This window comes from Cicer arietinum, chromosome 6 (genome assembly GCF_000331145.2).
Source record: "Cicer arietinum cultivar CDC Frontier isolate Library 1 chromosome 6, Cicar.CDCFrontier_v2.0, whole genome shotgun sequence".
Classification (NCBI taxonomy): domain Eukaryota; kingdom Viridiplantae; phylum Streptophyta; class Magnoliopsida; order Fabales; family Fabaceae; genus Cicer; species Cicer arietinum.
The window spans coordinates 50,024,324-50,044,807 of record NC_021165.2 but is presented as its reverse complement, the minus strand read 5'-3'; the positions used below and the strand labels follow the sequence as shown (position 1 = coordinate 50,044,807).

The window sequence follows — 20,484 nt, the reverse complement described above, 5'->3', positions numbered from 1 at the left end:
AGAAGTTGTCGAGCGTACTTACCCTTTGTAAGGGATACACAAGTGGCTAAGGAGAAATTAGAAAAAATTCCAATAGCATATGAATTTTCATATGTTTTTCTTGAAGAACTTCTTAAGTTGCCACCAGATAGGGAGATTGAGTTCTCTATAGACTTGGTTCCTAACACTCATCCTATATCTATACCTCATTATCGTATGGCCCCAACAAAACTTAAGGAGTTAAGGGAGCAAATTCAAGATCTTCTTGACAAGGGTTTTATTCGCCCAATTTATTCTCCTTGGGGAGCACCAGTCTTATTTGTAGAGAAGAAAGATGGATCCATGAGGTTGTGTGTAGACTATAGACAGTTGAATGAAGTAATTGTAAAGAATAAATACCCTTTGTCGCGCATTGATGAGTTGTTTGACCAACTTCAAGGAGCTCAATGTTTTGCTAAGACTGATTTGCAGTCGGGGGTATCACCAGTTGTAGATTAAATAAAAAGGATGATATAACGAAGACAACTTTTCCCACGCATTATGGACATTATGAATTTCTGGTTATGTCATTTGGGCTTACTAATGCCCTAGAAGCTTTCATGGATTTGATTAATCACATTTTTAAACCATTCTTGGATCAATTCGTGATTGTGTTTATTGATAATATCCTTGTTTAATCCAAGCGTAAAGAAGAACACGAGTGACATTTAAGGTTGGTTTTGCAAACATTAAGAGATAAGCAATTATATGCCAAAATCTCTAAATTTCAGTTTTATTTGGAGGCACTATCTATATGGTGAAACTTTTGAGATTTATACCGACAATAAAAGTCTTAAGTATATCTTTCAATAGCGAGATTTAAATTTAAGACAAAGAAGATGGATGGAACTCTTGAAAGATTATGATTGCAATCTTATACCACCTAGGGACGGCAATGTTGTTGTAGATGCTTTGAGTAGGAAATCCATGGGCAATATCACGTACATTGCAGAAGTAAAAAGGTCAATAGTTAAAGAATTTCAAGAAATTGTTGAAAGTGGAATTAAATTTGAATTTGGTCATTCGAGGTTATTTTTAGCGCACGTACAAATTCGTCCAACTATAGTTGATGATATTAAGGAAGCTCAAAGTCAAGACCCACACTTGGTGAATATGGTAAATAATGTTCAGAATGGTAAAATTTCATACTTTTCAGGTGATTCTAATGGTGTTTTGAGGTTGAAGTCTCTATTGTGTGTTGCAAATGTTGGTGGCTTAAGAAGGAAAATTTTAGAGGAGGCTCATCATTCTTCTTATACTATTCACAAAGGTTTTAATAAGATGTATCAAGACTTGAGAGATTTTGTATTGGTGGGAAGGGATGAACAGAGACGTAGCAGATTTTGTCTCTAAGTGCTTAGTGTGTCAACAAGTAAAAGCTGAGCACCAAAAGCCTATGGGGTTTCTTCAACATGTTGAAATACTTGAGTGGAAGTGGGAAGGCATCGCTATGGATTTTGTCACAGGATTACCACAAAACCAAAAGGGTTATCACTCAGTGTGGGTGATTATAGACCGGTTGACCAAATCTGCACATATTTTGCATGTGAAGACTACGTATACAGCATCTCAATATGCTAAACTTTATTTGGATGAAATTGTCTCTTTGCATAGTGTACTGATGTCTATTATTTCTAACCGTGGGGCTCAATTTATTGCTCAACTTTGGAAGTCGTTCCAAACTTCATTAGGAACTCAATCTAAGTTTAGCACAACTTTTCATCCTCAAACAGATGGTCAGTCTAAAAGGACTACACAAATATAGGAAGATGTGATTTGTGCTTGTGTTCTGAATCTTGGGGGTAGTTGAGATCAACATTTGCCCTTGATATAATTTGAATACAATAATAGTTATCAATCTAGTATTTAGATCTCTTTGTTTAAGGCTTTGTACGGAAGACGGTGTAGGTCTCCAATAGGATGGTTTGAAGTTAGTCAAGCTAAACTAGTCGGTCGAGAGTTCGTTCAAGATGCCATTGAAAAAGTTAATTTGATTCGGGATCACTTAGTGACAGCTCGGAGTAGACAAAAATCTTATTCTTATAAGAGGCATCGTCCCTTAGAGTTTTTAGTAGGAAAACATGTATTCTAACGAGTTTCACCAATAAAAGGAGTTTTGGGGTATGGTAAAAAGGGAAAACTAATTCCAAGGTTCATTAAACCATTTGAAGTTTTAGAGAGAGTCGGACCGGTAGCGTACTGTTTGGCACTTCCACCGGATCTCTCGGGAGTTCATCTGGTCTTTCATATTTCGATGCTTCGGAAGTATCTTCATGACCCTTCTCACGTGCTTAATCATGAAGACGTGCAGTTAGATGAAAGTCTATCATACATTGGGTATCTGGTAGCTAGATTAGATCGCCAAGTGAGACATTTACGCTCAAAAGATGTTGTTTCAGTAATAGTTCTTTTTGGTGTGGTCCATTCGGTGAAGAAACTACGTGGAAACCCGAATAAGTCATTCGTGCAAAGTACCCACACTTATGTTGAAACTCAAGGTGAATAGTATTTTAATAAATAAATAAAAGTCAAATAACTTCGTGGATGAATTTTTATAAGGGGAGGAGATCGGCATGTCATGTGTCTTTTAAAATATATATATATATATATATATATATATATATATATTTATATATATATATATATATATATATATATATAATAAAAATAAATAAATAAATAAACTAAAACCAACTCTAACCCCCACTTTCTTTTTTCCACCTCACTATTTCCTTCTTCTCCTCCTTCTCTCTCTCTCTCTCTGTTACTTCATCATCCTCACCCCATTTTCATTTTTTTTCTTTTTCTTTTCTTTTCTTTTCTTCTCACTCCACAACACTTAAACCCTTAAAAAGAATATAACATCCCCAAGAGCATAATTTTTTATACTCCTACAAATTCTTTTAGTTAGGATTTTTGGGTTAGGGTTTGTGCTCTAAGAAAGGAAAAGGGTACACATCTCTTGAGAAATGTTTATTAAGACTCTTTGAGGTAAATACACAACTCTAATACTAGTATGAATATCTATAAAAAAATGTAGTTTTGGTTAAAAATAATTTTTTTGTGGTTAGAGTATATTTATATGATTTTTATGGTTTCTTAGTGTTAGCGAAACTTTAGAATAATTTTTTCTAAAGTCTTGAGAATAATTTTTACTCTGATTTGTCAGCTGAGGTCCTGTGTGATACTCTGTAAGTTGTTGGAGAACAAACTTAAGCGATTCTCCATAGTTGTGAGTTGACCAAGGTCATTGTCAGATATTTATAATACTATAATTATTATTTTACTTGTTTTCTATGTTAAAGTATTTATTTAAAAATTTGGGAACACAACCATTGACATTTATCTCGATTTCTCCGTTTATTTATTTTAATGGTCTTTGTTATATAATATGTTATTAGTTTGATTTACGTATGAGTTAAAAGTATTTAAATAGTGAATTGTTATGCGATTGAATATTTTAATGGCCGACCTTAGGAGGAAAGGGCTATCAATGAGATGAAGCTGCCTCTTGGTTCGCAAGAATTTGTATTTTTACTTGTTTGATTTTTATGATGATTTTAAGGTTATTCATTTTGATTTCGCTTCGCTATTAATTGAATTTTTAATATTTATATCTGAACAACTAAATTATAAGATTAACGATGTTAATATGTGTATAGCATAATCGCCACAAGATTTTAAAACAGTTATTCGTGCCTTTTTGTGTTTCCCTTCTAGTTGATGGTGGTTGTTGTCTCCTCACTAGGTCTATGTGACTTACCCCTTCATGTTGTTTATTTTTTTCAGGTTCGTAGGCAGCTGCGTAGCAAGCTGTTATTAGATTTAAGTCTCGACCATATTTCTTTTTGGTAGGCCTCTTTGATCGAGTATCATATTTTGTAAATTTTGTTCAATCTGATGTAACTTGCAGCTATTTTGGATCTAGAAGTCTTTTTGGGCAATGTATTAAACAATTAGATTATGCTCTTTGAAATATGAATTGATTGAGTTAATATTGTAAATATGGACTTTATAAATTTGGGAATGTTGAAGTTACAGAGAATATTCAGTCGAAATTTTGAGAAATATTATATATATTTTCTGAAATGGTTATTGAGAACGATTTAGTTGTTTAATTGTTAAGTTAGTTAATATGTTTTCCATGCTAGGAGTATAGCTTGTACGCCGGTCACAACGTTTAGTTTTTGGGTTGTGACAATTAGTGTCTTCGTCTTTACTTATTATTTACCCTAATTCTCAACGATATCCTAAGAGGGACAATTGTTAAGACCTAATTTTGTCCGCCTTTTTTATTATTCACAAAAAAATAACAAAAAGGGTATTTTGGACTTTTTACCATAACTTTCTATTTTTTTATTTCAATATATAATTTTAATTTAATTTTTCGTATGATATTCGCTTGTGAATAAAAAGATATATATGTTAGACTTTTATTTATTACTTTTTTTGTTTAATAATAACATGGTAGAAAAATTTAATTCAAAACTTTTTTATTTTATTTAATAGAAAATAAAACAAAATTAAATATCAAATTAACAAATATGACATTTTTTGGAGTAAATTAAATATGAATGATTTTGATTTGATTGATTTATATTTAATGTTCACAAATATGATTTTTGGAATTTAAGGTATGTTTTTATAAGAAATATAAAACTTGACGATTCATCTTAATTAATCATAATAGTAGACATTTATTTCTAAAATTTATTTAACCTAATTTATTAAAATAAATAAGTGTGTTATGAGACATTTAGAGGGGAGGAGAAAATATCAATTGATTTTAGGTGCTTGAATATTTCCACCAGAAAGTCATTTATTCTCTGTTGCGCCATCTTTATACAACCTTATGTAAAAGCACTCATTTCAACAACAACAAAACTCGGAGACGAATATAAAAAGAAAGGAAAAACATGCTTACGAAATTGGTATATAAATTTTTTTCTATGAAACAAATTAGTGCACTAGTTTGTTTTTTTCATTATTATTATCTTTGTTGTTTTTCTTGTATCTTTTTTTATGAATCAATGTCTTGGTTTTTTGTTCATGTTAACTTTGTTTATATAGCAAGACTACTTACATTGTTTTTGTATCTTTTATGGTTCTACTCATTCAAGTAAATTTGAAAATATTTAGAAAATTAAGATAAATAAAAATGGATAAAAATGAAAAACAACATATTGATATCTTTTTCACCGTATCAAACTTGTCCATTGTTGGACCGCCTAATTGTTTTTCAATGTGTCGTTTGGTATTAGTCTCCTATGACCGTCGTACAAATAAAAATTGAAATTGATAAATAATAAAATCAACAAATCCACATATATTTTCTACAAAGATTTACGTTTTTTTTTATTTTCCTATTGCACATTAGGATACATAGGACCAAGGTCATCCCCTTGTCAAACCAAATTAATAAAAAAAAAATATTTTCTTCTTTTACTAATGTAAATTTTTTTTTCTTTTTTTACTAATCTTTTTGGAATAAAATAAATAAATAGTTTGTATACAATTATTTATAGGGTAACCGTTTTCATGGATGGTGTATGATGATGATACTTTCTCTACTCGTAATCGGCTCTTGAATTTGAATTTTTGGTTAAAGATAAATATTTTAGGGTTTTATTCAATTTTTCCTTTAATAAAATAAAATTGGTGGAGACACCTTTTTCCTGGACAAACCAGACACGATAATAGTGATGTTATAAATTTGTGATAAGTTTATGTGATGATAGTGATGTTATAAATTTGTGATGAGAATTTTGAAGTATCCCCATAATTGATGAAATAGTGATGATTCTAACTTTGGCTAAAGATAGTGCTCTTTATGGAGTAGCCCAGGGCAACTATAGGGAAAAATAGACATCATAGTAGTGGATAGAAAGCCTAGTGATGTTGGAGAAGTAAAACTGAATGAGTCTGATTGTGGCGGTATATTGTTGATCCTTAAGGCAAGAATGTTAAACCTTGGAGGTATTTGAGTATGGAACTCCTAAGAGACCTGGAGGTAGCCCTCCAAATGTCGGGAGCTACCATGCAACATGTGTTTACCTCAACTATCGTGTATATGTGTCTTAGGTTGAGGTGAGGGAATCTATAAGGAAATGGTCAATTTGAATTGTTCGTCCACTTGCATGATGGTATAATATCAAGCCTCAGAACCAAGTACTTCAGAGTTAGAATAGTTCCAAATTATGAATAAGTAGAGTCTAAGCTCATGCATAATATTGCACTTTCGTGTGATTGTTTTGTTATGATTAATGTGTTTCAAAAGTGATAATAATTTATCATAGATGATTTGATGCATCTTATAATGAGATAATGAGTGATTTTGATGTTACATTATAATGAGATTATGTGTTATGATATGGTCTATTATGGTTATTTGTGTGTTCTTTTTATTTATATTATATTATCAACGTGATTTCGAAACTTACCTCTTTTGTTGTTTGTGTATGACTGGCTTGGCCCTACGTTTGCGAAATCGAACTTCTTATAGTTTAATGAGTCTTGAAGTTCGGGTTGGGAGAAACTCAACTCTAATAGGTGATATTAGAAATAAGAGTTATAATTTGTATTTTACTTTTTTATTTAGAAACGATTTTTTGTATGAAAACCTTATAAGTACTGATAAGTTTTTGGAATTAAATTAAAAATTATAGTTAAATCAAATTCATTGAGATTTCAGTGTTTTATAAGAAGAAGAAAATTTAAAGTGTTACATTTGTATTTTGAGAAATGTGATATCCTAAATAACTAACAAAAATTTCATTTTCCATTGAAAGATTTTTTATTTATCCGCTATAATTTTTTATAAAAATATGATATAACTTATTATATATATATATATATATATATATATATATGTATGTATCTTTGGGTTTAGGGTGTCATAACTTCTTTCATCGATTTTTTTTTAAAGTTAACTGAAAAAAGTATATATATAATTAATATAAACCATTCATAAAAAACAACATAATTTTACAAAAATTATGCAGATTGACTAGAGTTGCAGGTAATATTTGGACAATACTTTTGAGTATGACTAAATAACCGACATAGTCCGTATTTTCTTGGCAGTTTTTCTCTAACGTCCATTTCAGTTCTAATACATGTATTATTTGGACGATTTTTTTTTAATTATCTGCATTTTATGATTGTGATTCACTATCTCACCTTCATATATGGGCCAATATCCTTAATTTGGTATAGGTGGAAAATCTTCTTTGTAGATGTTGAATATATTAACAACCTTGTACAGGTCAGCCATATACACTAAACAGTTATGATTAGCATAAGAACATACAGTTATAACATGTGAACAACGCACGTGCATATCCTGAAACTTTACAAAATCACACCATTTTCTTTGAAGGTTGACTTCAAAATAACCAATTGGTCGCCCCTCTCTTGAATTTACTATTTCATGCATCATGAAAGAATAACAGTTTTGGTCGAATCGCATGACATGGTGAGTGTTAGACTTACCAACTTCATATTTAATCTTCTCCATGCAATATTCTGCATATACTCGACCAAAAGCTAATGATGCATGTTGTTGTTGTCCCATTTCTGCATATAAAACTCTCAATCTATAGTAAGTTGATTGGACCAAAGCAGTGATTGGGGGATTGTGTGTACTCTTGAACATTGTATCTATTTACTCGACAATGTTTGTTGTCATGTGTCTGCATCGTCGACCTTAAGAATACGTCATACTCCATTATTTTGATGGGATATCATCGACCTATCTTAAAGCCTTTGGATTTTTCATCCTAAATTCATTACGGTAATATTTGAATGATGGCTCACTTATTGCATATCCTATTATAGGTGAGGTAAAAATTGTCAAGTATTATAAAGTGATATATGGAAAATATACTAAGAAGAATTAGATCATTACTCATACAAACAACTATTTTTCTAAAGTTCCTTGTCCTTGAAATCTGTCATGAAATTTTGTGCAATGTTTCAGATGTAGTACACATGTGTTGACGAAGGTTCATGCCAACCATTATTTGGATCATTATAAGCATTTTTAATGTATTTTTGTCTATCTGAAATCAAACAAATGTTGACTTGAGGTGTGATATACCTTTTCAGATTTTTCAAAAAGAAGCTCAAAGCAACTGCAGTCACACCTTCCACAAGTGCATAAACAATGAGAATTGTATTTTTGTTCCCATCTTGTGCAATGGCTAGCAACAGAGTCCCCTTGTACTTGTGGTACAACCAAGTTCCACAACTGAGACAAGTGGTTTACAGAATTTGAACCTAGACATAGAGGAATTTGCACAATTTTGGGGCACCTTCAAACGACCAATCACTCGATGTTTACTTTTTTGGCTTAGTGAACCCTGCATTTGAATAACCATTGTGGATCCAGTCATTTAATTACATACTTGTATTGATCAAATTGCATTATACGATAATTGATTGAGTTTTTAATGTGATAGTGCTTAATTGCAAGCTGACAATCTAGTTTGTTATTAAACTTCATTTCAATATCAAGAGATGCATCTAATAGAGGTGGTTCATTAGAAGGCATATTAAATTCAGCGAATTGGTCAGCATAATCCAAGTTTAGGTTTTTAGCATATAGAATGGTGGATCGTATGTCGTTGCAATGGGATGGGGTTATGGCTATAGGTCGTCATTGTCGTCCTCCTCATCGAAGTACATTTCTTCTTCACTTTCCTCACATATTTCTTCTTGGTCAAAGTTGCTCACATCACCTAGTGGAATATACAGTTCAGGTTGAGATGGTTTAGATTCATATGTTTTGACTTGGTCAAAGTATGGTTCAAGTGGATATGGTTTAGGTTGATATGGTTCAGGTTAGTAGAATTCATAGTTTTGAAAAGGTTTAAATATGTCTTTGGTCCTCGCAATTATAAATTTTCTTTATTATTTTGGTCCTTGTAATTATAACCTTTATTATTTTGGCTCTTGTAAAAAATTTTGTTTGGTTCACATCCCTGTAAATATAGTTTTATTTTAAAATAGTCCTTCCATTCAACTTTTGTTACAAAAAATTTAACATCGTTAAATCTAAATATAATTAAAACATCACATTGGAATATATTCCTCCTTCGCTAGTCCTCCATCAAAAAATTCCTGATTTTCAAAGTGGCTTACTCTTCATGTGTGAAGCCATGCATGTCCTCCAATTGGTCATCAAAGTCCTTATTTGAACGAGTATGCATTTATGAAATGGGGCCAATAAAGCTTCATGTTATGTTTGTTTGTCCGACAGATGAAATTTTATTACTTTTTCGACCGTTAACTCAACTATAATTGTAATGTTTGTATTCAATAAAAATATCTGTTTATTTTCAAACAAATATTTTCAATGTCTTTGAAACTCTATAAATAGACCAAGTTTATGATCACTATCCACACCACAAATTTTTTCTCTTAGTCACACTTTTATTGTCATCTAAATGGTTTTGTTATGAAATGATGATAATCACATATCATCACTACAATACATTTCAAAAATTGAAGGAGTACTTGATTCCAGTACCTATTTTGGCATTACCTATAGGTGGTGAAAGTTATGCAGTTTATTGTGATGCTTCTAGAGTTGGTCTCGGTTGTGTACTTATGCAACAAGGTAAGGTTATTGTCTATGCATCTAGGCACTTCAAGAGGCATGAGATGAACTATCCCATACATGATTTGGAAATGGCTGCAGTTATTTTTTTCTCTTTAGATTTGGAGGCACTATCTATATGGTGAAACTTGTGAGATTTATAACGACCATAAAAGTCTTAAGTATATCTTTCAGCAGTGAGATTTAAATTTAAGACAAAGAAGATGGATGGAAGTCTTGAAAGATTGTGATTGCACAATCTTATACCATCTAGGGAAGGCAAATGTTGTTGCAAATGTTGTTGCAAATGCTTTGAGTAGCAAATCCAGGGGCAGTATCACGTATATTGCAGAAGTAAAAAGGTCAATAGTTAAAGCATTTCAAGAAATTGTTGAAAGTGGAATTCAATTTGAACATGGTCATTCGAGGTTATTTTTAGCGCACGTACAAATTCATCCAACTATAGTAGATGATATCAAGGAAGCTCAAAGTCAAGACTCGTACTTGGTGAATATGGTAAATAATGTTCAGAATGGTAAAATTTCAGACTTTTCAGTTGATTTTGATGGTGTGCTGAGGTTGAAGTCTCAATTGTGTGTTGCAAATGTTGGTGGCTTAAGGAGACAAATTTTAGAGGAGGCTCATCATTCTTCTTATACTATTCACCCAGGTTCTATAAGATGTATCAAGACTTGAGAGATTTTGTATTGGTGGGAAGGGATGAACAGAGACATAGCATATTTTGTCTCTAAGGGCTTAGTGTGTCAACAAGTAAAAGCTAAGCACCAAAAGCCTGCGACGTTTCTTCAACTTGTTGAAATACCTGAGTGGAAGTGAGAAGGCATCGTTATGGATTTTGTCACAGGATTACCACGAATCCAAAAGCGTTATGACTCAGTGTGGGTGATTATAGATCGGTTGACCAAATATGCACACATTTTTCCTATGAAGACTACGTATACAACATCTCAATATGCTAAACTTTATTTGTATGAAATTGTCTCTTTGCATGGTGTACTGATGTCTATTATTTATTATCGTGGGGCTCAATTTTTGCTCAATTTTGGTAGTCGTTCCAAACTTCATTAGGAACTCGTTTGAAGCTTAGCACAACTTTTCATCCTCAAACTGGTGGTCAGTCTGAAAGGACTACACAAATATAGGAAGATATGCTTCATGCTTGTGTTCTAGATCTTAGGGGTAGTTGGGATCAACATTTTCCCTTAATGGAATTTGCATACAATAATAGTTATCAATCTAGTATTTAGATGGCTCCGTTTAAGGCTTTGTACGGAACACAGTGTAGGTCTCCAATAGGATGGTTTGAAGTTAGTGATGCTAAACTAGTCGGTCCAGAGTTGGTTCAAGATGCCATTGAAAAAGTTAATTTGATTCGGGATCACTTAGTGACAGCTCGGAGTAGACAAAAATCTTATTCTTATAAGAGGCATCGTCCCTTAGAGTTTTCAGTAGGAGAACATGTATTATAACGAGTTTCACAAATGAAAAGAGTTTTGGGGTATGGTAAAAAGGGAAAACTAAGTCCAAGGTTCATTGGACCATTTGAAGTTTTAGAGAGAGTCGGACCAGCAGCGTCCTATTTGGCACTTCCACGGGATCTCTCGGGAGTACATCTGATCTTTCATATTTCGATGCTTCAGAAGTATCTTCATGACCTTACTCATGTGATTAATCATGAAGACGTGCAGTTAAATGAGAGTCTATCATACGTTGGGCATCTGGTAGCTATATTATATCGCAAAGTGAGACGTAAAGGGATTTAACATCCCCAAGAGCATAATTTCTCATACTCCTAGAAACTCTCTTAGTTAGAATTTTTGGGTTAGGATTTGTGCTTTAAGAAAGGAAAAGGGTACTTATCTCTTGAGAGTTTTTTATTGAGACTCTTTGAGGTAAATACACAACTCTAGTACTAGTATGAATACCTATAAAAAAAAAATGTAGTTTTGGTTAAAAATCTTATTTTTGTGTTTAAAGTAGATTTAAATGATTTTTATGGTTTCTTAGAGTTAGCGAAACTTTAGAATAATTTTTTCAAAAGTCTTGAGAATATTTTTTACCCTAATTTGTCAGCTAAGGTCATGTCTACTACTCTGTGAGTTGTTGAAGAACAAACTTATGCGATTCTCCATAGTTGTGAGTTGACAAAGGTCATCGTCATATATTTTATAATACTATAATTATTATTTTACTTGCTTTATATGTTAAATATTTATTTAAAAATTTGGGTAACACAACCATTGAAGTTTATCTCAATTTCGTCATTTATTTATTTTAATGGTCTTTTGTTATATAATATATTATTAGTTTGATTTACGTATGAGTTAAAAGTATTTAAATAGTGAATTGGTATGCGATTGAATATGTTTTCCATGAATTACGATGAAATGAGAGATGATTTTGAATACGTGTTTTTTGGAAATCGTTAACGGCGTTATGTGCACCTATTTACCTCGTTTTGATTAGGGAGAGTTACCCGTTAGATGAAGCCTCCCCTATGAGAAATATCATTCGTAGGAGGAGATGGCTATCAACGAGATTTAAGCTCCCTAATTGATGTGTGATGATGCGTTGCACGATTGAGAGGAGAGGGCTATCTGTTAGATGGAGCCACCCCTAAGGGAAAGGTCACCCTTAGGAGGAAAAGACTATCAACGAGATGAAGTCGCCTCTTGGTTTGCAAAAATTTGTATTTTTACTTATTTGATTTTTATGATGATTTTAAGGTTATTCATTTTGATTTCGCTTCGTTATTAATTGAATTTTAAACAGTTATATCTGAACAACTAAATTTTAAGTTTAATGATGTTATTATGGGTATAGCATAATCGCCACAAGATTGTAAAACAGTTATTCGTGCCTTTTTAATGTTTCCCTTCTAGTTGATGGTGGTTGTTGTCTCCTCACTAAGTCTTTGTGACTTACCCCTTCATGTTGTTTTCAGATTCGTAGGCAGCTGAGTAGCAAGTTGTTAGTAGACTCAAGTCTCGGCCATATTTCTTTTTGGTAGGCATCTTTGTTCGAGGATTTTTTTTTGTAAAGTCTGTTGAGTATGATGTAATTTGCAGCTATTTTGAGTCTAAAAGCCTTTTCGGACAATGTATTAAACAATTAGATTATGCTCTTCGAAATATGAATTGATTGAGTTAATATTGTAAATAGGGACTTTATAAATTTGGGAATGTTGAAGTTACAGAGGATACTCAGTCGAAATTTCAAGAAAAATTATATATATTTTCTGAAATGGTTATTGAGAATGATTTAGTTGTTTAATTGTTATGTTAGTTGATAGGTTTTCCAGACTAGGAGTATAGCTTGTGCGCCGTCACAGCGTTTAGTTCTTGGGTCGTGACAATTAGTGTCTCCGTCTTTACTTATTATTTACCCTAATTCTCAACGATATCCTAAGAGGGATAGTTGTCAACACCTAATTTTGTCCGCCTTTTTTATTATTCACAAAAAAATAACAAAAAGGGTATTTTGGACTTTTTACCATAACTTTCTATTTTTTATTTCAATGTATAATTTGTATTTAATTTTTCGTATGATATTCGCTTGTGAATAAAAAGATATATATGTTATACTTTTATTTATTACTTTTTTTTGTTTAATAATAACATGGTAATAAAAAAAAATTAATTCAAAACTTTTTTGTTTTATTTAATAGAAAATAAAGCAAAATTAAATATCAAATTAACAAATATGACATTTTTTGGAGTAAATTAAATATGAATGATTTTCATTTGATTGATTTATATTTAATGTTCACAAATATGATTTTTGGAATTTATGGTAAGTTTTTAAAAGAAATATAAAACTTGATGATTTATCTTAAATAATCATAATAGTAGACATTTATTTCTAAAATTTATTTAGTCTAATTTATTAATATAAATAAGTTTGTTATGAGACATTTAGAGGGGATGAGAAAATATCAATCGGTTTTAGGTGCTTGAATATTCCCACCAGAAAGTCATTGATTCTCTGTTGCGCTATCTTTATACAACCTTATGTAAAGCACCCATGCATGTAAAGATAAGATATATAATAGGCTTAATTGCAGTTTTGGTCCCCCTATTTTAGCTGAATCGCGAAAGTAGTCCCCCCCATTTTGTTTCTCCCCAGTTATGGTCCTCCAAACAGAATTTTGTTCAAAAATTTAATGAAATTTCATTTTTTTTAAGTCGTACTACACTATTTATAATCATAGATTCCAGGTACAATTGTTGCAAATGAGATTTTGAGGCATGATGTGACTTAAATAAATGTAAAAAAAATGAAATTTCATCAAGTTTTGAACCAAAATTCTGTTTGAGGGACCAAAACTGGGGAGAAACAAAATGGGGGGACTACTTTTGCAAATCAGCTAAAATAAGGGGACCAAAACTGCAATTAAGCCTATATAATATTTTCTTATATATTTTATACTAAAATATAGTTTCATTGTAATCCTTGCAAATATAGGATTCATCTCATTCTATTCTCTTCAAATATATTTTTAATCTTTGCTTATATATTTTACAAGATTCATCTTAAAATTTAAGATCACTTACCCATAAACACATTGTACCAAATTCTTTAATAATTTCATTGTTGAATCAAGTCGGGTTTGGTAACATATCAAAAATAGAAAACTATAAAAAAAAATATACAATTCACTTATTACTGCTTTAGGAGAATAGGTCAGGTCAGATCGGGCTTTGAAATGCTTGATTATGGCCTATGATTAATTTTTTAGGCTTAAGTTTGGCATACGGCCTATCATAGGCTTTTTATTTCGGTCTGGCCTGGCCTGAAATCCTATTTAAAAGTCTTATTCACATTAAAACATTTAAATGTTATATTTTACATTTTTGTTAAATAGGCTAAACTATGCCTTTATATAAAAGGGAAACTAAAAAAATTATAATCAAATCTAATAAAATAATAACCAACAAGTCTGCACCTCCAAGAAAACAAAAACAAAAAATGAATACATAATTAGTCCATATACATATATCAAGCTACAAGCTCTATCCATACCAATTTACATGATGTTCTACCCATACCACATGATGCTCTGCACATACAAATATAAATGTACATATGTGTATATATATATATTAAACAAAAAATGATTTTTCTAACAAAATAAATTTTTTTTTTTTAAATCTAAAACAAACACCCTTAAACTCTAAAAACTGATTTTTGGTTTTAAAGAATAGATTTTTTCTTGAAACAAACTCACCCATTAAATAGAATTTAAAAATAGTCTAAGTCTAGCCTTTTTATTAAACAGGTCAGGTCAGGCCATAAGTAGGTCAGACCATAGATCCCTGACAGGAGGCCTGGCCTATTCTCATCCCTACGTTTCATCTTTCAACGGGTGAATGTAACCATAACATTAGAAGATGTTGTATTGCTACTTGGCTTACGTGTTGGGGGTAAAGCAGTTATTGGATCAACTATGGTATCATGGACAAATGATTTTTTAGATTTGTTATGATTCATACCACCTGAATCTCAAAGAAAGGGGAATTTTATAAAATTAAAATAGATGCGAGAAACATTTTCAACGTTGAATCCAGAATCATCAGACGAATAAATAATTATACATTATATTGTTGTAGAGCATACTTTTAGGATTGATCAGAGGCATATTAATGCTTGACAAATTCCACAATAGAATATACATTTTGTGGTTGCACTTGTTAAAAGATTTACGACTGAAGAATACAGTTAGGGCTCAGTGTGCTTGGAAACTCTTTATAGAGAATTGTGTCGTGTATCTGAACCTGATGTTATGTCGAGCAGTAGATATACATATCTACTTTAAACTTGAGCATGGTACCATATTTCATTTAGTGCACCAATAAGTAATCTGGAGCCTTATTATTCGTTCGCAAAAAGATAAAATATAAAAAAAAAGATAAATATTATATTTAAAAAACTTTTAATTAATTCACTAACATTCAAATTTATTTTCGTAGATATAGTAGAACCAATGTCCAACGCAACACAACAAAATCAATATTATATACCAACGCCGTCTGACACTCAACCGCCTCCTCATACTTATTCTCACACACCACATCAATACTACAGGTTCACATCGGGGGAACAATTTAATTTTGACAACCACAACAAGAAGACAACATTCTACTATCATTTGCATCAAACGAAGAGGAATTATTGTATAACACATTCAATACTCATTATAATATTCCTGTGTCCACTACCCAATTACTTAATAATATGTATCATCAAAACTTTCATATTCCAAGCTTTAGGAGTGCATATACTCTGTTAAATCAGATATCCAAATGGACTCAAGGTGAAAGTAGTCCTTCTGTTGCCCTTCCCCCTCGACATCCTCAAGAAGATGAATAATAAATTTGTGATGTACCAAGACATCGTCAAAATCTCGTAGGTGTGAGAAAACATCGGCAATGTGGTACTGGAGGCCACCTTTGACATTAATTTTATCGTAATTTTTGTAAAATTCGTGTTGTTTTTTAGTAATGATATTTAATGAGTTATAATAATTATATTTTTTTATAATTAATATATTTTTTCGGTTAAATTTAAATAAAAAAGTTGAATGTAAAAATTTGAATGTAAAAAAAAAAATCAAATCCAATACCAAGTCGTCATTGCAAAGTTGGGCTTCTTTTAGGAAGTCGCATTTGCAAATGGCAACTTCTAATTATGACAAACAATAAAGTTTAATTTTCAAAAGAGTGTATATTGATAATTTTTTATAAAATTTGAGTTATTTAAAAAGAAAAACAAAACCTATTATATATACTGAAATAAAAGGAAATTTAAAGTAATATTTTTATAAATAAAATTTAAAGCAAAAGATAAACTAAACAGATGTTTTTAATTATTCACACTCATGATAAACTTAAAATTAATGTATGTACAAAAAAAAAAAGAGATTAAATTTTATATTCTTAAAATAATGTACACTTTTATCTAATCAAATAGTTTATTAGTTAAACTGACATATTTTAAAACAAAAAACGAAGAATTCTAAATTCAAATTCAAACTCACTCAAATTCTTATATTGATGTCTTGTAGGTAAAGTTTATTATTAGTTAATAGGTAAAGTTTATTATCAGTTATTAGTTAATAGGTAAAGTTTATTATCAGTTAATAGATATTTTATATAAAAATATATAATTCATTCTCATTTAAGAAAGACTTTATTCCAGTATATTCTACTGGCTCGGTAACATTCTTTTGAAAAGGGAATGATAGATAGATAAATATAAGAAGTGTCGACCACAAAAGCTGGCATGTGCACTTTCATGTGGAGCTAAGGCGACACGATACCAACTTGGCTTCCAAAACATGTAACAAACAAAACACGTAGTATAATCGATAGCACACTAAAAATATCACTTTCAGGATGTCAAGTGCCAACTTTTTAGTATAAGAATAATAAATAAATAATTTTTAAAATATATAAATTTTGTTATTTAAATTTTTAAAGAATATAAAAATTTGTTGGCTTAGTCCTAAAATAATGATTAAAGTAAAAGCATTTTATATACTTTAAAATCAACTTATTATTATTTCTTATACATTAAAATGAATTGAACAAAGAGTAATGGATATGATTATCATAGATTTTATATGAAAATTAAGTGCGCATCTTCCAGCTCATCCATTAATCTAATTAAAAGTATTATATTTAGAAATTAAAACATGAGTCCATGAACCCTATATTTGATCTCGGGGATAGATAGATGAAGTAAAACTTATGTAGGAAATGAGTTACTCCCGGGATATATATATATATATATATATACTTATTATAAACGATAAATTTTAATAATTAAATCGTCAAATAAAAAATTCTTAACTATGAAATATATCAACTTTTTTATTATTATATTTTTTTTGGATTATCTGCTTTGTGTATATCACTCATTTTTGGCTAATAACAAAAGGGAGTATGGTTTGTAAAAATAATTTCTTGGCAGAACGTTGTCTGCATTTTTTTTTTCAAAAACCTCTGGGTTTTATTTTTCAATTTTAAGGGGAGCATTGTCTTCTTTTTTTTTTTTTATTGCTTTACTTTGTTTTTATCACTTTATTATTAAGAAAAATTGTTCACAAAAATTGATATTTGTCTTTATAAAAAAGGGAGAGATTGTTATAACTAAATTGGTTTGAAGAACAATGACTCCTACTTGTTTTGGCAATAACGTGACTTATTTTATGGGAAGCAATTTATTGTGCTAATAACTTATTTAAGTGTGTAGATCGTTGTCACATGAATTAAACGTTTTTACGCTGCATTATATGATGAATAGACAAGCTCAACAAAGCAGTTACAACAATACCCTATTACAAACCATACTCTGAGACAACAATACCCTGTTGAAGTATAACTGATTTTGAAAAGTTCGTTCATAAAACACCTTTGTTGAATCTTCTGAGACAAGTTCACTCTGATGATTATGCATCTGATAATCTTAGCATCCAATTAGACCTCTGATAAAAATCAACACTCTGATAAATAGTCTACATTTCATCAAACTTTGCTAATTATAAAAGACTTATTTTCTGACTGAAAAATCGTGTAACATCCTCTGATAATGTCATCCTATGTTCATCTACATTTTATGTCAAGATACGTTGAATCAATAATGAAGACGGATTCGGACAAGCGTTTGATGCAGATTCATAATCCTTGAAAATTTGATACGAGCTATTAATTCATATGTTGATTTCATGCAATCACAACACTGATCATAAACCCTAATGGACTATTTGATGTCCTCTAAAAGAATTTGTGAACATCATAAAAAATAAGAGCAACAGCGAAAAACAAAAGAAGCACTTATTGAAGTAACAATGTAGATTTACAAGAAACGGGGGTTTGAATTGTAAATGCACCTTTTAAAAAATTCCTGTTAAAAACTTAAGAAAATAACCCAAAATTGATCTTGGTTGTGAAAATTTGATTCTTTGACAGAAAAATACAAGAGAATGATTCTAGGAATCAAATGGGAAAAATCAGATTTGATTCAATGTATTTGAGTGAGAGAAATTCAAGTATGATTGAAATGAGTAATGAATTTTCTTAGTACTTGAAGCTCTAATTTTTCCTTGAGCTTGGCCTTCTTTTTATAGGATTTTTAGAGCATTTAATAATGATCAAAAGAGCTGTTGGTAGTGCTCTGTCAGATTTGACCAAAACCAATATATTTGAATAAATACATTCCAGCTTTTGAACTTTGTTGACTGGGCTGGTTTCTTTGTTCTTGGTCAGATTTATCTTGTGTTTAATGATCCTTGAAGCTTCATATGTAATTATTGATGTTACAGCTTCGATCTGGAGCCTTGGTTCTGTCCAAAACAGTTTGGTGAATGATTATAAACTTCTGCAGAAGTAAGGAGATCAAAATTGAAATTCTGCAGAAACGGAGATTGATAATCAATCTGGAGACTGGTTTGGTCATTCTGGAGAAAGATGTTTGCTGCTGAAGATCAAGTATAACAAACTGAAGAATGTATATCAATCTGGAGGCTGATGTTGTAGTGTTGTCCAGTTAAATCAGAATGTTGTCAAGAATGTTCAGATATGTTTGGTCTTGCTAATTCGTGAACTTCTCTCTTTGTGATTCGAATGCCTTCTTTGACTAGAATGGTTCCAACTTGTTCCTTGCCAAGTACTGATAACATTAGCATGAAATTCAGAGGCATGATCTTCTTTGAACTAATGGAGATTGATTGATTTTGGATCTGTTGGTCTTGCTAATTCGTGATTTTCTCTCTTTGTGATTTGAGTAGTTTCTTTGAATCTAATCATCTTATTTGTTCCTTTCCAAGTGCAGATGATATAGATGTAAAATCCAGAGACTAAAACTTCTTTTAATTAGTGGAGATTGATTGGTTTTTGAGCTGTGATGATTATTCTGAAATTGGAGAACATTCTCCGTTTTCCAGACTTTGTTAAGAATGTTCTCAATTCTTATCTGTTCAGTTTCTTGCCTTTTATGTTGATTTCTTTGCTTTGTTTAAATCCTATCTTTGAATTAATACACTCAAAAGCACAAGTTAAATTAACATAACATTTAGAATCATAATTAACATTCTTAATTAACTATATGTTTGTTTTCATCAAAACACTAAATTGAGATTTTGTCTCAACAATCTCCCCCTTTTTGATGATGACAAACATGTTAATTTAGATTTTAATTCTGATTCTAATTTTAATCAAAGAGAGCTTAAAAACTCCCCCTCAGAATATGCTTCAGATTTTTGAACTAACATAAAATCTAAACATAAAATCTAAAATAATTCTCCCCCTTTGTCAACATAAAAAGATTGGGGAATACAAAGGAACTGTATACTAACATAGAAAACAATGAGTAGATTCTAGTTTTAAGAAAAATAACATTTTCTAAAAACTCCCCTTGAATATATTGAAATTGATATCCTTTAAAATTTCAAAATGCCAAAACACAAGCAAGATGTCTCTTTGCTCTTTTGTCTTCTTTCACAACAGACAACATTTTAATTTGAACATGATAATGAGCGCAAGGGAAGCAAAATGAATGTGATATCATGTCAAGTATAAATCTCTCATTACAAAATATTTTTTATGCTAAAAAAGTTTGTATTTATCAAAAACAATCAAAGAGATTTGTTCACATAAAAATGATTTTAAGGACATAAAAAGGAGAATTTGTAGAAAATGATTTGAGTTCTATGAATGAATTAAATAGTAATCATGATTAGAATATACCTTGATAAGATCCAAAGAAGCACTTGAATTAGACAAGAGGACAAAGTGAATATGTGCTTCTTCTAAAGGACCACCATTCAAACTTGTTACTATTCCTTTGAT

At 30.8% G+C, this 20,484-nt stretch overlaps 3 protein-coding genes across 3 annotated transcripts; all 3 read left to right on the top strand.

Moving 5' to 3' along the window:
- Positions 1-861: 861 nt before the first annotated feature.
- LOC101513919 (uncharacterized) lies at positions 862-1,371 on the top strand. Its single transcript, XM_004516079.1, has 2 exons — positions 862-959; positions 1,047-1,371. The coding sequence occupies exons 1-2, from the start codon at positions 862-864 to the stop codon at positions 1,369-1,371; spliced, it is 423 nt and encodes a 140-aa protein (XP_004516136.1).
- Positions 1,372-1,414: 43 nt separating this feature from the next.
- LOC113784783 (uncharacterized) lies at positions 1,415-2,524 on the top strand. The gene is made up of 2 exons (XM_027331043.1): positions 1,415-1,754; positions 2,130-2,524. The coding sequence occupies exons 1-2, from the start codon at positions 1,415-1,417 to the stop codon at positions 2,522-2,524; spliced, it is 735 nt and encodes a 244-aa protein (XP_027186844.1).
- A 7,320-nt stretch (positions 2,525-9,844) lies between these two features.
- On the top strand, positions 9,845-10,705 carry LOC140920769 (uncharacterized). The gene is made up of 2 exons (XM_073369592.1): positions 9,845-10,286; positions 10,482-10,705. The coding sequence occupies exons 1-2, from the start codon at positions 9,845-9,847 to the stop codon at positions 10,703-10,705; spliced, it is 666 nt and encodes a 221-aa protein (XP_073225693.1).
- The last annotated feature ends 9,779 nt before the right edge of the window (positions 10,706-20,484 follow it).